The following is an 18,804-nucleotide window of genomic DNA, read 5'->3' as shown; positions in this document are numbered from 1 at the left end:
GTCTGTTAACATTATAACACAATACTGTCTCTGGGCAGTCTGTTAACATTATAACACAATACTGTCTCTGGGCAGTCTGTTAACATTATAACACAATACTGTCTCTGGGCAGTCTGTTATCATTATAATACAATACTGTCTCTGGGCAGTCTGTTAACATTATAATACAATACAGTCTCTGGGCAGTCTGTTAACATTATAACACAATACTGTCTCTGGGCAGTCTGTTAACATTATAACACAATACTGTCTCTGGGCAGTCTGTTAACATTATAACACAATACTGTCTCTGGGCAGTCTGTTAACATTATAACACAATACTGTCTCTGGGCAGTCTGTATCATTATAACACAATACTGTCTCTGGGCAGTCTGTTAACATTATAACACAATACTGTCTCTGGGCAGTCTGTTAACATTATAACACAATACTGTCTCTGGGCAGTCTGTTAACATTATAACACAATACTGTCTCTGGGCAGTCTGTTAACATTATAACACAATACTGTCTCTGGGCAGTCTGTTAACATTATAACACAATACTGTCTCTGGGCAGTCTGTTAACATTATAACACAATACTGTCTCTGGGCAGTCTGTTAACATTATAACACAATCCTGTCTCTGGGCAGTCTGTTAACATTATAACACAATACTGTCTCTGGGCAGTCTGTTATCATTATAACACAATACTGTCTCTGGGCAGTCTGTTAACATTATAACACAATACTGTCTCTAGGCAGTCTGTATCATTATAACACAATACTGTCTCTGGGCAGTCTGTTTCATTATAACACAATACTGTCTCTGGGCAGTCTGTTAACATTATAACACAATACTGTCTCTGGGCAGTCTGTTAACATTATAACACAATACTGTCTCTGGGCAGTCTGTTAACATTATAACACAATACTGTCTCTGGGCAGTCTGTTAACATTATAACACAATACTGTCTCTGGGCAGTCTGTTAACATTATAATACAATACTGTCTCTGGGCAGTCTGTTAACATTATAATACAATACTGTCTCTGGGCAGTCTGTTAACATTATAACACAATACTGTCTCTGGGCAGTCTGTTAACATTATAACACAATACTGTCTCTGGGCAGTCTGTTATCATTATAACACAATACTGTCTCTGGGCAGTCTGTTATCATTATAACACAATACTGAAGCTATGAAGTCTATTTTTTCATCATAAAATACTGAAGCTGTGAAATCTATTGTTTTCATCATAACACAATACTAAAATAAACAGATTGGAGAAGTGGTTTATCCATACATCTCCATTTTGGATAGATAACTCTTCATGTTGTTGTTTGTTTAGTGTTTTCCAATTTTCCCAGAAGTGGTTAGAGTCTATGGATTCTTCAGTTACATTGAGCTGATTTCTGACGTGCTGTTCCTTCTTTTTCCCTAGTGTGTTTATGAATTGTTTTAGTGATTAGCCATATTGAAGGCGTAGACTCAGAGTTTTCTGGTTCTCTGTGTTTTTGGTTGGATAGGTTTCTCAATTTCTTTCTTAGGTTTTTGCATCCTCTCTCCTTCTCAATTCAATTTCAATTTCAACTCAAGGGGCTTTATTGGCATGGGAATCATATGTTAACATTGCCAAAGCAAGTCAAATAGATAATAAACAAAAGTGAAATAAACAATAGAAAATGAACATTACACTCATAGAAGTTCCTAAAGAAAAAGACATTACAAATGTCATATTATGTATATATACAGTGTTGTAACGTTGTGCAAATGGGTAAAGTACACAAGGGAAAATAAATAAACATGAATATGGGTTGTATTTACAATGGTGTTTGTTCCTGTCTCTCTCTCTCTCTCTCTCTCTGTCTCTCTCTCTCTCTCTCTCTCGCTTTCTCTCTTAAACACTAACAACTAATATATATATCCATACAACTATACAGCCACCTGACTAATATATATCTATACACCTATACAGCCACCTGACTAATATATATCTATACAACTATACAGCCACCTGACTAATATATATCCATACAACTATACAGCCACCTGACTAATATATATCCATACAACTATACAGCCACCTGACTAATATATATCCATACAACTATACAGCCACCTGACTAATATATATCCATACAACTATACAGCCACCTGACTAATATATATCTATACAACTATACAGCCACCTGACTAATATATATCTATACAACTATACAGCCACCTGACTAATATATATCTATACAACTATACAGCCACCTGACTAATATATATCTATACAACTATACAGCCACCTGACTAATATATATCTATACAACTATACAGCCACCTGACTAATATATATCTATACAACTATACAGCCACCTGACTAATATATATCCATACAACTATACAGCCACCTGACTAATATATATCTATACAACTATACAGCCACCTGACTAATATATATCCATACAGCCAACTGACTACACTGCAAAAATAGAAAATAGGACCTAGATTTGTAAAATAGAATACATTTATTACTTAATACTTCTATTTCACTTACATATTGGTTAATGGTGTGTGTGTTCATGCGTGTGTTTGTGTTCATGTGTGTTTGTGTGTGTGTTTGTGTGTATTTGTGTGTCTGTGTGTTTGTGTGTGTGTGTGTTGTGTTTGTGTGTGTGTGTGTGTGTGTGTGTGTGTGTGTGAGAGAGAGAGGTCTCTGGTAAAGCCATCATGTTCTGACTCTGCTTCCCTGCCAGTGATGCATTGTGGGGAAAAAACAGATGTGTGTGTGTGCGTCAGTGTGGTGCGTTCGTGTGTGTGTGTGAGGGGGCTTCCCATCCCTGCACTGCCCCATCCCTCTTCTCTCTCCTTTACCTCTATTAGTTAGCCTCGGTAGCTCTCAGAGCTAACAACCTCCGCACCTCTAGACACCCGACCCCGGCCCTGCCCTAACCCAGCCACGCTGCACTATGACCAGCCTCAGAGCTGGACGGAGGGCCCTGGCCCTGGTTCTCCTGGTTGTCCTCCAGCTTCAGGCCTGTAGGGGACAGGGTGCTGCTGAGCTCAGGAAGCCCATCTACCAGAGACTCAGACGACTAGACGATCAGGTCAGTGTGTATGGTTTGTGTGTGTGTCTGTGGGTGTGTGTCAGTGTGTGTGTGTGTTCATGTGTGTGTTTGTAAGTCTGTTCATGTGTGTGTCGCCCTTGATGTGTTATTGTTTTCAAAAAATTCTAAAATTAGAACGTTATTATCCATAAGTAGGATACACTAAATGACCAAAAGTATGTGGACACCTGATCGTCCAACATCTCATTCCAAACTCATGGGCATAAATATAGAGTTGTTCCCCCCTTTGCTGCTATAACAGCCTCCATTCTTCTGGGAAGGCTTTCCACTAGATGTTGGAACATTTCTGCGGGGACTTGCTTCCTTTCAGCAACAAGAGAATTAGTGAGGTCGGGCACTGATGTTGGGTGATTAGACCTGGCTCGCAGTCGGTGTTCCAATTCATCCCAAAGGTATTCGATGGGGTTGAGGTCAGGGCTCTGTGCAGGCCAGTCATGTTCTTCCGCACCGATCTAGACAAACCATTTAAGTATGGACCTGGCTTTGTGCACGGAGAAATTGTCATGCTGAAACAGGAAAGGGCCTTCCCCAAACTGTTGCCACAAAGTTGGAAGCACAGAATCGTCTAGAATATAATTTTATGCTGTAGCGTTAAGATTTCGCTTCACTAGAACTAGTGGGCCTAGCCCGAACCATGAAAAACAGCCCCAGACCATTATTCCTCCTCCACCAAACTTTACAGTTGGCACTATGCATTGGGGCAGGTAGAGTTCTCCTGGCATTCGCCAAACCCAGATTCGTCCGTCGGACTGCCAGATGGTGAAGCGTAATTCATCACTCCAGAGAACGCTTTTCCACTGCTCCAGTCCAATGGCGGTGAGCTTTACACCACTCCAGCCAACGCTTGGCATTGTGCGTGGTGATCTTAGGCTTGTGTGCGGCTACTCGGCCATGGAAACCAATTTCATGAAGCTCCCGACAAACAGTTCTTGTGCCGATTGTTGCTTCCAGAGGTAGTTTGGAACTCGGTAGTGAGTGTTAAAACCAATGACAGACGATTTTTACAGGCTACGCTCTTCACCACTCAGCGGTCCTGTTCTTGTGTGGTCTACCTCTTTGCGGCTGTGCCGTTGTTGCTCCTAGACGTTTCCACTTCACAATAACAGCACTTACAGTTGACCGGGGCAACTCTAGCAGGGCAGAAATTTGACGAACTGACTTGCTGGAAAGGTGGCATCCTATGACGGTGCCACGTTGGAAGTCACAGCTCTTCAGTAAGGCCCTTATACTGCCAATGTTTGTCTATGGAGATTGCATGGCGGTGTGCTCGATTTTATACACCTATCAGCAACGGGTGAAGCTGAAGTAGCCACTCATTTGAATGGGTTTCCACGTACTGCTGTATATATAGTGTGTGTGTGTAAGAACTTGAGATTATGTTGTGTGTTTGTTTCTCAGTTCCGTCGATTCCAGGAACAGACCCTGAGCCGGTTAGAGCTTCTGTCCCATATGTCTAACGTGTCGACCTCCCTAGAGGTCAGAGTTCAGAGCCTGTCTGAACAAAACAGAAACCTCACCCAGGAACTAACACAACTCAGAGACACCACCACACAGGTTACTGTTTATATCATTTTAGCTATATTATTACTATAATATTATGTTATATTTACATGTATGTTATAGATTATGTTATATTTTAAATTAAAATATAGAAATACATATGCATATATGTTATATTATTACGTTAAAATTATTGTTATGGTTATATTTCGTTTTAATTTGGATCCTGTCATTGTTTTATCTTGTTTCTGTCCTGTTTTGTTTTTGTGGGGGGAAACATATAAAAAATCTTACCAAAACAACAGGAGCTGGACGGCCTGAAAGACTGGAGCCGTAAACTACAGAAGAAGAACAAGAGGATGGAGGGAAGATTGGCCTCGCTGGAGAGAGGACTGAGAGAGAGACACAGACAGGGACAGGTACTCTAAACAACAGACAGGGACAGGTACTCTAAACAACAACAGACAGGGACAGGTACTCTAAACAACAGACAGGGACAGGTATTCTAAGCAACAACAGACAGGGTCAGGTATTCTAAGCAACAACAGACAGGGACAGGTATTCTAAACAACAACAGACAGGGACAGGTATTCTAAGCAACAATAGACAGGGACAGGTATTCTAAGCAACAGACAGGGACAGGTACTCTAAACAACAGACAGGGTCAGGTATTCTAAGCAACAATAGACAGGGACAGGTACTCTAAGCAACAGACAGGGACAGGTACTCTAAACAACAGACAGGGTCAGGTATTCTAAGCAACAATAGACAGGGACAGGTACTCTAAGCAACAACAGACAGGGACAGGTATTCTAAGCAACAACAGACAGGGACAGGTATTCTAAGCAACAGACAGGGACAGGTACTCTAAACAACAATAGACAGGGACAGGTATTCTAAGCAATAGACAGGGACAGGTACTCTAAACAACAACAGACAGGGACAGGTATTCTAAGCAACAGACAGGGACAGGTACTCTAAGCAACAACAGACAGGGACAGGTATTCTAAGCAACAGACAGGGACAGGTACTCTAAGCAACAACAGACAGGGACAGGTACTCTAAACAACAGACAGGGACAGGTATTCTAAGCAATAGACAGGGACAGGTACTCTAAACAACAACAGACAGGGACAGGTATTCTAAGCAACAGACAGGGACAGGTACTCTAAGCAACAACAGACAGGGACAGGTATTCTAAGCAACAGACAGGGACAGGTATTCTAAGCAACAGACAGGGACAGGTATTCTAAGCAACAGACAGGGACAGGTATTCTAAGCAACAGACAGGGACAGGTATTCTAAGCAACAATAGACAGGGACAGGTATTCTAAGCAACAGACAGGGACAGGTATTCTAAGCAACAACAGACAGGGACAGGTATTCTAAGCAACAATAGACAGGGACAGGTATTCTAAGCAACAGACAGGGACAGGTATTCTAAGCAACAACAGACAGGGACAGGTATTCTAAGCAACAGACAGGGACAGGTATTCTAAGCAACAGACAGGGACAGGTATTCTAAGCAACAATAGACAGGGACAGGTATTCTAAGCAACAGACAGGGACAGATACTCTAAGCAACAACAGAGAGGGACAGGTATTCTAAGCAACAACAGAGAGGGACAGGTATTCTAAGCAACAGACAGGGACAGTTTGGGAAACACTGAGGCAGGGCCACAGTCCTGGGGCCTCCCTGGCTGCACATTTTAGTTCTTGCCCTCGCACTACACAGCTGATTCAAAGTTGGTTATTTGGTTATTTGTGTAGTGCTAGGGCAAAAACCAAAATGTGCACCCTGCCCAAATAAAAATGTCTCACTCTTCCCTATAGTGAATAATATAATGCCAGTTAGCCAAATGTGGTGGCTAGAATCTGTTCTGCTATAACTCTCCTCTCCTCTCCTCTCCTCTCCTCTCCTCTCCTCTCCTCTCCTCTCCTCTCCTCTCCTCTCCTCTCCTCTTCTCTCCACAGGGCAGCAGGCAGACCCAGGAGCAGGGAGAGTCTCTCTCCAGCCTCACCCTGGAGTTCCACAGCCAGGAGGGGCGTCTCGACTCCCTGGAAGCCCAGCGAGAGGAGCTTCTGGTTGGGCTGAGAGGTCTCCAGGAGTCCCTGAGGGAACAGGATCTCCGGATGAGCCGGCTCGAAGGGAGGCTGGGGGAGCTTTTACAGGGGAATGTAGTCTCTTCCAGGGGATCAGAGAGGACAGGAGACCCCTTCACCTCCAACCTCACCCCCCAGGACACAGCACCCCCACGGAGGACCCAGGCCTCCAGAGGACAGAGCCCAAGACAGGACACCCAGACCCAGCCCGGACACACCCAGACATATTACCAGCACCAGCCTCAGGCTAACATTCAGCCTCAGCCCTACTCTCAGCCCCAACCCCAACCCCAGCCCAAACCCCAACCCCAACCCCAGCCCAAACCCCAACCCCATTCCCAGCCAAAACACACCAAAGACAGGAGGATGAGGACAAGACTACAGCCTCCACCTCCCCACCCCACACAGCCTCCTTCTCAGTCCCAGGAGGAGAGGAAGAGGCTGGGGGAGAGAGGACAGGAGAGCCCCCGGCCTGGTCGTCCTCAACATGGGCCAAAACCACAGTCTGTGGAGGAGACGAGAGAGGAGGGAGAGATGGAGAGGAGGAGGGGGGACGAGGTGTGGAGGAAGAGTGAAGTGAAGCGGACAGAGAGGAGGAGGGGAGAGGAAGAGCGGACAGAGAGGAGGGAGGGAGAGGAGGAAGAGGAGGAGATGAAAGGAGAGGAATCACAAATCCAGAACCTTCTCCAGCTTCCAGTGAGACATAAGATCCCTCTGCAGCACATCCCCAGGAGAGAAGCTACCAGTAAGTAACTTCAGATCAACCTCTGTCAGGTGTCAATAACAGGAAAGCAAAACTCCAGTAACTTTACCACAATTCCCAGGTTTTCCATCATTTCTGGTTTTAAGATTCCAGATGTCCTGCTTGTTCCATTGTGGTTCCAGGAATCTTCAAACTGGGATTTCTGGAAACCCTCTGTCAGCACACAACACAGCATCCAGTGATGTAATGCCAATTAAACAACTATAAAATAGAGAGGTGTAATGTGGTGGGACATCACATAGTATCCCATAGAGAGGTGTAATGTGGTGTGACATCCCATAGTATCCCATAGAGAGGTGTAATGTGGTGTGACGTTACATAGTACCCCATAGAGAGGTGTAATGTGGTGTGACATCCCATAGTATCCCATAGAGAGGTGTAATGTGGTGTGACGTTACATAGTACCCCATAGAGAGGTGTAATGTGGTGTGACATCCCATAGTATCCCATAGAGAGGTGTAATGTGGTGTGACTTTACATAGTATCCCCTAATGAGGTGTAATGTGGTGTGACATTACATAGGAGCCCACAATGAGGTGTAATGTGGTGTGACATTACATAGTATCCCATAGAGAGCTGTAATGTGGTGTGACATCCCATAGTATCCCATAGAGAGGTGTAATGTGGTGTGACATCACATAGTATCCCATAGAGAGGTGTAATGTGGTGTGACATCCCATAGTATCCCATAGAGAGGTGTAATGTGGTGTGACATCACATAGTATCCCATAGAGAGGTGTAATGTGGTGTGACATCACATAGTATCCCATAGAGAGGTGTAATGTGGTGTGACATTACATAGCATCCAATAGAATAGTTAGACATTTGTGCAAACAAACAAATATCACATTTAAATAAGTATTCAGACCCTTAACTCAGTACTTTGTTGAAGCACCTTTGACAGCGATTACAGCCTCGAATCTTCTTTGGTATGACGCTACAAGCTTGGCACACCTGTATTTGGGGAGTTTCTCCCATTCTTCTCTGCAGATCCTCTCAAGCTCTGTCAGGTTGGATGGGGAGTGTTGGTACACAGCTATTTTCAGGTATCTCCAGAGATGTTCGATTGGGTTCAAGTCTGGGCTCTGGCTGGGTCACTCAAGGACATTCAGAGACTTGTCCCGAAGCCACTCCTGCATCGTCTTGGCTGTGTGCTTAGGGTCATTGTCCTGTTGGAAGGTGAACCTTCGCCCCAGTCTGAGGTCCTGGAGCAGGTTTTCATCAAGGATCTCTCTGTACTTTGCTCCGTTCACCTTTCCCTGGATCTTGACTAGTCTCCCAGTCTCTGCCACTGAAAAACATCCCCACAGCATTATGCTGCCACCACCATGCTTCACCGTAGGGATGGTGCCAGGTTTCCTCCAGACGTGATGCTTGGCATTCAGGCCAAAGGGTTCAATATTGGTTTCATCAGACCAGAGAATCTTGTTTCTGATGGTCTGAGAGTCTTTAGGTGCCTTTTGACAAACTCCAGCGGGCTGTCATGTGCCTTTTACTGAGGAGTGGCTTCTGTCTGGCCACTCTACCATGAAGGCCTGATTGGTGGAGTGCTGCAGAGATGGTTGTTCTTCTGGAAGGTTCTCCCATCTCCACAGAGAAACTCTAAAGCTCTGTCAGAGTGACCATCGGGTTTTTGGTCACCTCCCTGACCAAGGCCCTTCTCCCATGATTACTAATCAATGGGAATGGGGACCAGGTGTGCGTAATGACAGTTCCGGAGGGATCCGTGACACTTATTTAAATATGGCATTTCTGTTTTTAATTTTTTATAGATTTGCAAACATTTCTAAAAATCTGTTTTCGCTTTGTCATTATGGGGTATTGTGTGTAGATTGATGAGGAAAATAATGAATTTAATCCATTTTAGAATAAGGCCGTAACATAACAAAACGTGGAAAAAGTAAAGGGCTCTGAATACTTTCATAATGCCCTGCATGTGTTTTACATCCATAAACAACATCTGCTGAGCCACGAGAGACCAGACACACACACACACACATCTGTTAAAGGCATTGTTGTGTGTTTCCATTCAGTCTGGAGGGGAAGGGGAGTTGAACCATTACATTTGTCTAATACCAAACTAGCAACACATCTTGGGACTACAAGGTCCTCTACTCTCTAAATAGATAAACAGACAGAGAAGAGAAGGAGTGAGAGAGAGAGAGAGAGAGAGAGAGAGAGAGAGAGAGAGAGAGAGAGAGAGACAGAGAGGATAGACAGAGAGACAGCGAGAGAGAAAGAGAGAGAGAGAGAGAGAGAGAGAGAGAGAGAGACAGAGAGACAGCGAGAGAGAAAGAGAGAGAGAGAGAGAGAGGAGTTAAGTGTTGATAGATGTAGGAAACAGGATATAGTCTCAGTGAGTTTGGACCATCTGAGAGTTAAGAGTTATGTTCACATCTGTAGAATCAATATAACTATATTGTTCACGTTGAATAACCTAAGATAAATAAACCCAGTTAGAGAAACACTATATTCTGTAAGTCTAGAAAGTGATACACACTGCCTTAGCCAAGAAATTCAGAATCATCTCTACACATTGATCAGTCAGCTGGTTATAACTGTAGTCAGTTTGTGATTGACAAGTTGAGAAATGTCTGACAGATTAAGTTCTCTTCAACCTTCCTATAGTCTGAGTACCAGTCTGTTTCCTTCCTATAGCCTGGGTACCAGTCTGTTTCTATAGCCTTCCTATAGCCTGGGTACCAGTCTGTTTCCTTCCTATAGCCTGGGTACCAGTCTGTTTCCTTCCTATAGCCTGGGTACCAGTCTGTTTCTATAGCCTTCCTATAGCCTGGGTACCAGTCTGTTTCCTTCCTATAGCCTGGGTACCAGTCTGTTTCCTTCCTATAGCCTGGGTACCAGTCTGTTTCCTTCCTATAGCCTGGGTACCAGTCTGTTTCTATAGCCTTCCTATAGCCTGGGTACCAGTCTGTTTCCTTCCTATAGTCTGGGTACCAGTCTGTTTCCTTCCTATAGCCTGGGTACCAGTCTGTTTCCTTCCTATAGCCTGGGTACCAGTCTGTCTCCTTCCTATAGCCTGGGTACCAGTCTGTTTCCTTCCTATAGCCTGGGTACCAGTCTGTTTCTATAGCCTTCATATAGCCTGGGTACCAGTCTATTTCCTTCCTATAGCCTGGGTACCAGTCTGTTTCTATAGCCTTCATATAGCCTGGGCACCAGTCTGTTTCTATAGCCTTCCTATAGCCTGGGTACCAGTCTGTTTCCTTCCTATAGCCTGGGTACCAGTCTGTCTCCTTCCTATAGCCTGGGTACCAGTCTGTTTCCTTCCTATAGCCTGGGTACCAGTCTGTTTCTATAGCCTTCATATAGCCTGGGTACCAGTCTGTTTCTATAGCCTTCCTATAGCCTGGGTACCAGTCTGTTTCTATAGCCTTCATATAGCCTGGGTACCAGTCTGTTTCTATAGCCTTCCTATAGCCTGGGTACCAGTCTGTTTCTATAGCCTTCATATAGCCTGGGTACCAGTCTGTTTCCTTCCTATAGCCTGGGTACCAGTCTGTCTCCTTCCTATAGCCTGGGTACCAGTCTGTTTCCTTCCTATAGCCTGGGTACCAGTCTGTTTCTATAGCCTTCATATAGCCTGGGTACCAGTCTGTTTCTATAGCCTTCCTATAGCCTGGGTACCAGTCTGTTTCTATAGCCTTCATATAGCCTGGGTACCAGTCTGTTTCTATAGCCTTCCTATAGCCTGGGCACCAGTGTGTTTTTCCTATAGCCTCCTCGTTTGCTGTTGTTGAATGCAGAAACAGTCCAAGACTGGGATTAGATGGTCCCACTCTGCTTTTAGTCGGTCGTCATCATGGTGTGTTTGACCTATAAAACATGATTGAGAACAAAGCTGTTACCCTGACAGTCCTGTTCTCAGGCCAGAACCCCTATCCAGCCAGTCCTATAGGGACCACCACCCTGGGCTACAGTAGACTTCAGCCTTCATGATTTACTGTCTGCTTTCACTACATTGTCCTGACCTGTGGATGTGAGGAGGGAGAGAGAGAGAGATCTGGGGATATGAGCAGGAGGATATGAGAGGATAGTCGTAACAGCAGGAGGTAGGAGGATATGAGGGGATAGTCGTAACAGCAGGAGGTAGGAGGATATGAGGGGATAGTCGTAACAGCAGGAGGTAGGAGGATATGAGGGGATAGTCGTAACAGCAGGAGGTAGGAGGATATGAGGGGATAGTCGTAACAGCAGGAGGTAGGAGGATATGAGGGGATAGTCGTAACAGCAGGAGGTAGGAGGATATGAGGGGATAGTCGTAACAGCAGGAGGTAGGAGGATATGAGGGGATAGTCGTAACAGCAGGAGGTAGGAGGATATGAGGGGATAGTCGTAACAGCAGGAGGATATGAGAGGATAGTCGTAACAGCAGGAGGATATGAGGGGATAGTCGTAACAGCAGGAGGATATGAGGGGATAGTCGTAACAGCAGGAGGATATGAGGGGATAGTCGTAACAGCAGGAGGTTATGAGGGGATAGTCGTAACAGCAGGAGGTAGGAGGATATGAGGGGATAGTCGTAACAGCAGGAGGTAGGAGGATATGAGAGGATAGTCGTAACAGCAGGAGGATATGAGAGGATAGTCGTAACAGCAGGAGGATATGAGGGGATAGTCGTAACAGCAGGAGGTAGGAGGATATGAGGGGATAGTCGTAACAGCAGGAGGATATGAGAGGATAGTCGTAACAGCAGGAGGCAGGAGGATATGAGAGGATAGTCGTAACAGCAGGAGGTAGGAGGATATGAGAGGATAGTCGTAACAGCAGGAGGCAGGAGGATATGAGAGGATAGTCGTAACAGCAGGAGGTAGGAGGATATGAGGGGATAGTCGTAACAGCAGGAGGATATGAGAGGATAGTCGTAACAGCAGGAGGTAGGAGGATATGAGGGGATAGTCGTAACAGCAGGAGGTAGGAGGATATGAGGGGATAGTCGTAACAGCAGGAGGTAGGAGGATATGAGGGGATAGTCGTAACAGCAGGAGGATATGAGAGGATAGTCGTAACAGCAGGAGGCAGGAGGATATGAGAGGATAGTCGTAACAGCAGGAGGTAGGAGGATATGAGAGGATAGTCGTAACAGCAGGAGGCAGGAGGATATGAGAGGATAGTCGTAACAGCAGGAGGTAGGAGGATATGAGGGGATAGTCGTAACAGCAGGAGGATATGAGAGGATAGTCGTAACAGCAGGAGGTAGGAGGATATGAGGGGATAGTCGTAACAGCAGGAGGTAGGAGGATATGAGGGGATAGTCGTAACAGCAGGAGGTAGGAGGATATGAGGGGATAGTCGTAACAGCAGGAGGTAGGAGGATATGAGGGGATAGTCGTAACAGCAGGAGGTAGGAAGATATCAAATGTATTTATAAAGCCAATCAAAAGCCAATCAGCTGTAAGGGTGCGTGCTGGTGGCAGGGAAGTCAGGCACAGGAGAATGAACTTGGTATAAAACGGAGCAGTTTAATAAGTGCTCAAAAACTCAGAAAACCAAAATATACTAAATAATACAAGTGGGTACAAAACCCGTCGCACACCAGAACATAACTTGCACATAGCTTACAAACAAACACCGACAAGGACAATGAGGGGGACAGAGGGTTAAATACACAACATGTAATGAATGGGATTGGAACCAGGTGTGATACAAGACAAGACAAAACCAATGGAAAATGAAAAGAGGATCAGTGATGGCTAGAAGTCGGCGACTTCGACCGCCGAACGCCGCCTGAACAAGGAGAGGGACCAACTTCAGCAGAAGTCACAAAGTGCGATACAGGAACCCAGCCGAAAACCCCAAACAGCAAGCAATGCAGATGTAGAAGCACGGTGGCTGGGAAAAACTCCCTAGAAAGGCCAAAACCTAGGAAGAAACCTAGAGAGGAACCAGGCTATGAGGGGTGGCCAGTCCTCTTCTGGCTGTACAGGTTAGAGAGGAACCAGGCTCTGAGGGGTGGCCAGTCCTCTTCTGGCTGTACTGGTTAGAGAGGAACCAGGCTCTGAGGGGTGGCCAGTCCTCTTCTGGCTGTACAGGTTAGAGAGGAACCAGGCTATGAGGGGTGGCCAGTCCTCTTCTGGCTGTACAGGTTAGAGAGGAACCAGGCTCTTAGGGGTGGCCAGTCCTCTTCTGGCTGTACTGGTTAGAGAGGAACCAGGCTCTGAGGGGTGGCCAGTCCTCTTCTGGCTGTGCCGGTTGGAGAGGAACCAGGCTATGAGGGGTGGCCAGTCCTCTTCTGGCTGTGCCGGTTAGAGAGGAACCAGGCTATGAGGGGTGGCCAGTCCTCTTCTGGCTGTACAGGTTAGAGAGGAACCAGGCTCTGAGGGGTGGCCAGTCCTCTTCTGGCTGTACTGGTTAGAGAGGAACCAGGCTCTGAGGGGTGGCCAGTCCTCTTCTGGCTGTGCCGGTTGGAGAGGAACCAGGCTATGAGGGGTGGCCAGTCCTCTTCTGGCTGTACAGGTTAGAGAGGAACCAGGCTCTGAGGGGTGGCCAGTCCTCTTCTGGCTGTACTGGTTAGAGAGGAACCAGGCTCTGAGGGGTGGCCAGTCCTCTTCTGGCTGTACAGGTTAGAGAGGAACCAGGCTCTGAGGGGTGGCCAGTCCTCTTCTGGCTGTACAGGTTAGAGAGGAACCAGGCTCTGAGGGGTGGCCAGTCCTCTTCTGGCTGTACAGGTTAGAGAGGAACCAGGCTCTGAGGGGTGGCCAGTCCTCTTCTGGCTGTACAGGTTAGAGAGGAACCAGGCTCTGAGGGGTGGCCAGTCCTCTTCTGGCTGTACAGGTTAGAGAGGAACCAGGCTCTGAGGGGTGGCCAGTCCTCTTCTGGCTGTACAGGTTAGAGAGGAACCAGGCTATGAGGAGTGGCCAGTCCTCTTCTGGCTGTACAGGTTAGAGAGGAACCAGGCTCTGAGGGGTGGCCAGTCCTCTTCTGGCTGTACTGGTTAGAGAGGAACCAGGCTCTGAGGGGTGGCCAGTCCTCTTCTGGCTGTGCCGGTTGGAGAGGAACCAGGCTATGAGGGGTGGCCAGTCCTCTTCTGGCTGTGCCGGTTAGAGAGGAACCAGGCTATGAGGGGTGGCCAGTCCTCTTCTGGCTGTACAGGTTAGAGAGGAACCAGGCTCTGAGGGGTGGCCAGTCCTCTTCTGGCTGTGCCGGTTGGAGAGGAACCAGGCTATGAGGGGGGGCCAGTCCTCTTCTGGCTGTACAGGTTAGAGAGGAACCAGGCTCTGAGGGGTGGCCAGTCCTCTTCTGGCTGTACTGGTTAGAGAGGAACCAGGCTCTGAGGGGTGGCCAGTCCTCTTCTGGCTGTACAGGTTAGAGAGGAACCAGGCTATGAGGGGTGGCCAGTCTTCTTCTGGCTGTGCCGGTTGGAGAGGAACCAGGCTATGAGGGGTGGCCAGTCCTCTTCTGGCTGTACAGGTTAGAGAGGAACCAGGCTCTTAGGGGTGGCCAGTCCTCTTCTGGCTGTACTGGTTAGAGAGGAACCAGGCTCTGAGGGGTGGCCAGTCCTCTTCTGGCTGTGCCGGTTGGAGAGGAACCAGGCTATGAGGGGTGGCCAGTCCTCTTCTGGCTGTGCCGGTTAGAGAGGAACCAGGCTATGAGGGGTGGCCAGTCCTCTTCTGGCTGTACAGGTTAGAGAGGAACCAGGCTCTGAGGGGTGGCCAGTCCTCTTCTGGCTGTACTGGTTAGAGAGGAACCAGGCTCTGAGGGGTGGCCAGTCCTCTTCTGGCTGTGCCGGTTGGAGAGGAACCAGGCTATGAGGGGTGGCCAGTCCTCTTCTGGCTGTACAGGTTAGAGAGGAACCAGGCTCTGAGGGGTGGCCAGTCCTCTTCTGGCTGTACTGGTTAGAGAGGAACCAGGCTCTGAGGGGTGGCCAGTCCTCTTCTGGCTGTACAGGTTAGAGAGGAACCAGGCTCTGAGGGGTGGCCAGTCCTCTTCTGGCTGTACAGGTTAGAGAGGAACCAGGCTCTGAGGGGTGGCCAGTCCTCTTCTGGCTGTACAGGTTAGAGAGGAACCAGGCTCTGAGGGGTGGCCAGTCCTCTTCTGGCTGTACAGGTTAGAGAGGAACCAGGCTCTGAGGGGTGGCCAGTCCTCTTCTGGCTGTACAGGTTAGAGAGGAACCAGGCTCTGAGGGGTGGCCAGTCCTCTTCTGGCTGTACAGGTTAGAGAGGAACCAGGCTATGAGGAGTGGCCAGTCCTCTTCTGGCTGTACAGGTTAGAGAGGAACCAGGCTCTGAGGGGTGGCCAGTCCTCTTCTGGCTGTACTGGTTAGAGAGGAACCAGGCTCTGAGGGGTGGCCAGTCCTCTTCTGGCTGTGCCGGTTGGAGAGGAACCAGGCTATGAGGGGTGGCCAGTCCTCTTCTGGCTGTGCCGGTTAGAGAGGAACCAGGCTATGAGGGGTGGCCAGTCCTCTTCTGGCTGTACAGGTTAGAGAGGAACCAGGCTCTGAGGGGTGGCCAGTCCTCTTCTGGCTGTGCCGGTTGGAGAGGAACCAGGCTATGAGGGGGGGCCAGTCCTCTTCTGGCTGTACAGGTTAGAGAGGAACCAGGCTCTGAGGAGTGGCCAGTCCTCTTCTGGCTGTACAGGTTAGAGAGGAACCAGGCTCTGAGGGGTGGCCAGTCCTCTTCTGGCTGTACAGGTTAGAGAGGAACCAGGCTCTGAGGGGTGGCCAGTCCTCTTCTGGCTGTACAGGTTAGAGAGGAACCAGGCTCTGAGGGGTGGCCAGTCCTCTTCTGGCTGTGCCGGTTGGAGATTATAAGAGTACATGGCCATTAAGGCCAGATTGTTCTTCAAGATGTTCAAACGTTCATAGATGACCAGCAGGGTCAAATAATAACCCCAGTGGGGATCTGTATTCAAATAGTTTTACAAAGTAGTCCGTTTTTGGGATCTGTTTTCAAATAGTTTTAAAAAGTAGTCTGTTTTTGGGATCTCTATTGAAAAACTTTTAAAAAGTAGCAATTTTTTGGGATCTGTATTAAAAAAATTGAAAAATGTGTCATTTTTTGGGATCTGTATTCAAATAGCGTTACAAAGTAGTACGTTCTTGGGATCTGTATTCAAAAAGTTAGAAAAAGTAGTACATTTTTGGGATCTGTTTTCAAATAGTTTTAAAATGTAGTCTGTTTTTGGGATCTGTACTGAAATACTTTTAAAAAGTAGCCATTTTTTTTTAGATCTGTATTAAAAAGTTTGAAGAATGTGTCATTTTTTGGGATCTGTATAGTTTTAGTCCAATGTATCTACAATATTTGTTCCCTCTGAAAAGGAGATAAACCAGGTCTGATGCCACAACGAGTAGTTAAAACTAGTTATCCCAGGTCTGATGCCACAACGAGTAGTTAAAACTAGAGTTATCCCAGGTCTGATGCCACAACGAGTAGTTAAAACTAGAGTTATCCCAGGTCTGATGCCACAACGAGTAGTTAAAACTAGAGTTATCCCAGGTCTGATGCCACAACGAGTAGTTAAAACTAGAGTTATCCCAGGTCTGATGCCACAACGAGTAGTTAAAACTAGAGTTATCCCAGGTCTGATGCCACAACGAGTAGTTAAAACTAGAGTTATCCCAGGTCTGATGCCACAACGAGTAGTTAAAACTAGAGTTATCCCAGGTCTGATGCCACAACGAGTAGTTAAAACTAGAGTTATCCCAGGTCTGATGCCACAACGAGTAGTTAAAACTAGAGTTATCCCAGGTCTGATGCCACAACGAGTAGTTAAAACTAGAGTTATCCCAGGTCTGATTTGTTGCAGTGTTTTTTGTTCCAGTACTCACTGACTATCTTGTCTCTCTCTTTTCTCTCCTCCAGTCTGTAATGTGGACTCCATGCTCCTGTTTCCGTCAGCTTCCTCTGAGAACTACGTCACCTTCTCCCGGAGCTTCCCTGCTCTTCCAGAACTCTCCGTGTGCCTGTGGATCCGCGTCGACGTCGGTTACGTAGGAACGCTCCTCTCTTACGCTACGGAAGACAACGACAACAAACTAGTCCTATACGGACGCAACTCCTCCTCCTCCTCATACTCTTCCTCCACCCCCAGCCGAGCAACCCTGGACTTCGTGGTGGGAGACCCTGCGTACCGTGAGCTCCCTGTGGACTCTGTGCTGGACGGGTCCTGGCACCACCTCTGTGTCCTCTGGTCCTCTATCCAGGGACGTTTCTGGCACTACACCGACCGGCGCCTGACCTCCGCAGGGTCACGGTTCAGGAAGGGTTACGAGGTGCCGGGAGGGGGGTTAGTGGTGCTGGGAGCAGAGCAGGACAGCCAGGGGGGAGGGTTTGATCCCACCGAGGGGTTCGTGGGGCGCCTGGCGGGGTTCACCGTGTGGAACCGGGTGTTGAGTCCTGGGGAGGTGACGGGGGTGGCTATGGGGAGGGGGGTACCCCGGGGGGTGGTGCTCGAGTTGGGGGACGTTGACGGAGTTCATGGGGAGGTGCAGCAGGTAGCCTGTGAGTGCCTGGAACACTGTAGCTGAGACGTCTGATTCCAAACTGACACTAACCGCTCGTCCCTCATCTCTCGTCCCTATAGGCACTCCTAGATCTACAGTGTGGTCCTTTAGGGCAGAGTGGGCTGGTTTTTACTCCTCTGTACTTGATTGATCAATTAAGGTAATTGATTTCCCCTCACCTGGTTGTCTAGGTCTTAATTGGGTGTTATTTAAAAATAAATAATAACAAATAACAACAACCAGCCTACGGGTTTACTTGGGATTCAGCTGTCTAAATGTTTTAATATCAATCAATTAACTACCAGGGAGAATGAAGACCGGCAGAACTGCCCTTCGGACTTAATGTGGACCTATATTGAAAGAGGAACCCTAACACTTCTCTGACCTTAAACAGTGCCACTGACACACTGTAAAATGAGCATGTGAATGAAAGCCATCAATTATTACTTAAAGCAATGTTATATGGCTAAACAAAGACTGTTTCATATCATATATATTGTTACCCAGCAACAGACAGACAGAGAGAGAGAGAGCGCGAGAGAGACAGACAGACAGACAGACAGACAGAGGGACAGACAGGCAGAGGGACAGACAGACAGACAGAGGGACAGACAGGCAGAGGGACAGACAGACAGACAGAGGGACAGACAGACAGACAGGCAGAGGGACAGACAGACTGTTTAACGTTCAGATTGTTCTGTTATAAAGTCAACAGACTAGCTGCTAGTTGACCAACTGACATCTGATGTCAGTTATTATCATGCTAATAAATCAAGATGATGTCAGTTATTATCATGCTAATAAATCAAGATGATGTCAGTTGGAGCTGCTCTCTACTCTACTGGATATATAACAGTCATCATTCATGAGACAAATGATCCT

The 18,804-nt window shown here is 47.1% G+C and overlaps 1 protein-coding gene across 1 annotated transcript; it reads left to right on the top strand.

Moving 5' to 3' along the window:
- Nucleotides 1-2,922: 2,922 nt before the first annotated feature.
- On the top strand, nucleotides 2,923-17,946 carry LOC115170525 (pentraxin-4-like). The gene is made up of 6 exons (XM_029726740.1): nucleotides 2,923-3,073; nucleotides 4,493-4,648; nucleotides 4,900-5,013; nucleotides 6,569-7,278; nucleotides 7,429-7,442; nucleotides 17,282-17,946. Exons 1-6 carry the CDS (start codon nucleotides 2,936-2,938, stop codon nucleotides 17,944-17,946), a joined length of 1,797 nt encoding a protein of 598 aa, XP_029582600.1. The 5' UTR covers nucleotides 2,923-2,935.
- The last annotated feature ends 858 nt before the right edge of the window (nucleotides 17,947-18,804 follow it).

The sequence above is a fragment of the Salmo trutta genome, chromosome 32 (assembly GCF_901001165.1).
Source record: "Salmo trutta chromosome 32, fSalTru1.1, whole genome shotgun sequence".
Taxonomy (NCBI): Eukaryota; Metazoa; Chordata; class Actinopteri; order Salmoniformes; family Salmonidae; genus Salmo; species Salmo trutta.
The sequence above is the reverse complement of the archived record's forward strand: the minus strand, read 5'-3'. Positions and strand labels throughout refer to the sequence as shown.

Coding starts and splice junctions, on each gene's coding strand:
- LOC115170525 (XM_029726740.1), top strand. CDS start 2,936: ATGACCAGCCTCAGAGCTGGACGGAGGGCCCTGGCCCTGGTTCTCCTG. Junction 4,649..4,899: donor TCAGAGACACCACCACACAG/GTTACTGTTTAT, acceptor CCAAAACAACAG/GAGCTGGACGGCCTGAAAGA. Junction 5,014..6,568: donor AGAGACACAGACAGGGACAG/GTACTCTAAACA, acceptor TTCTCTCCACAG/GGCAGCAGGCAGACCCAGGA.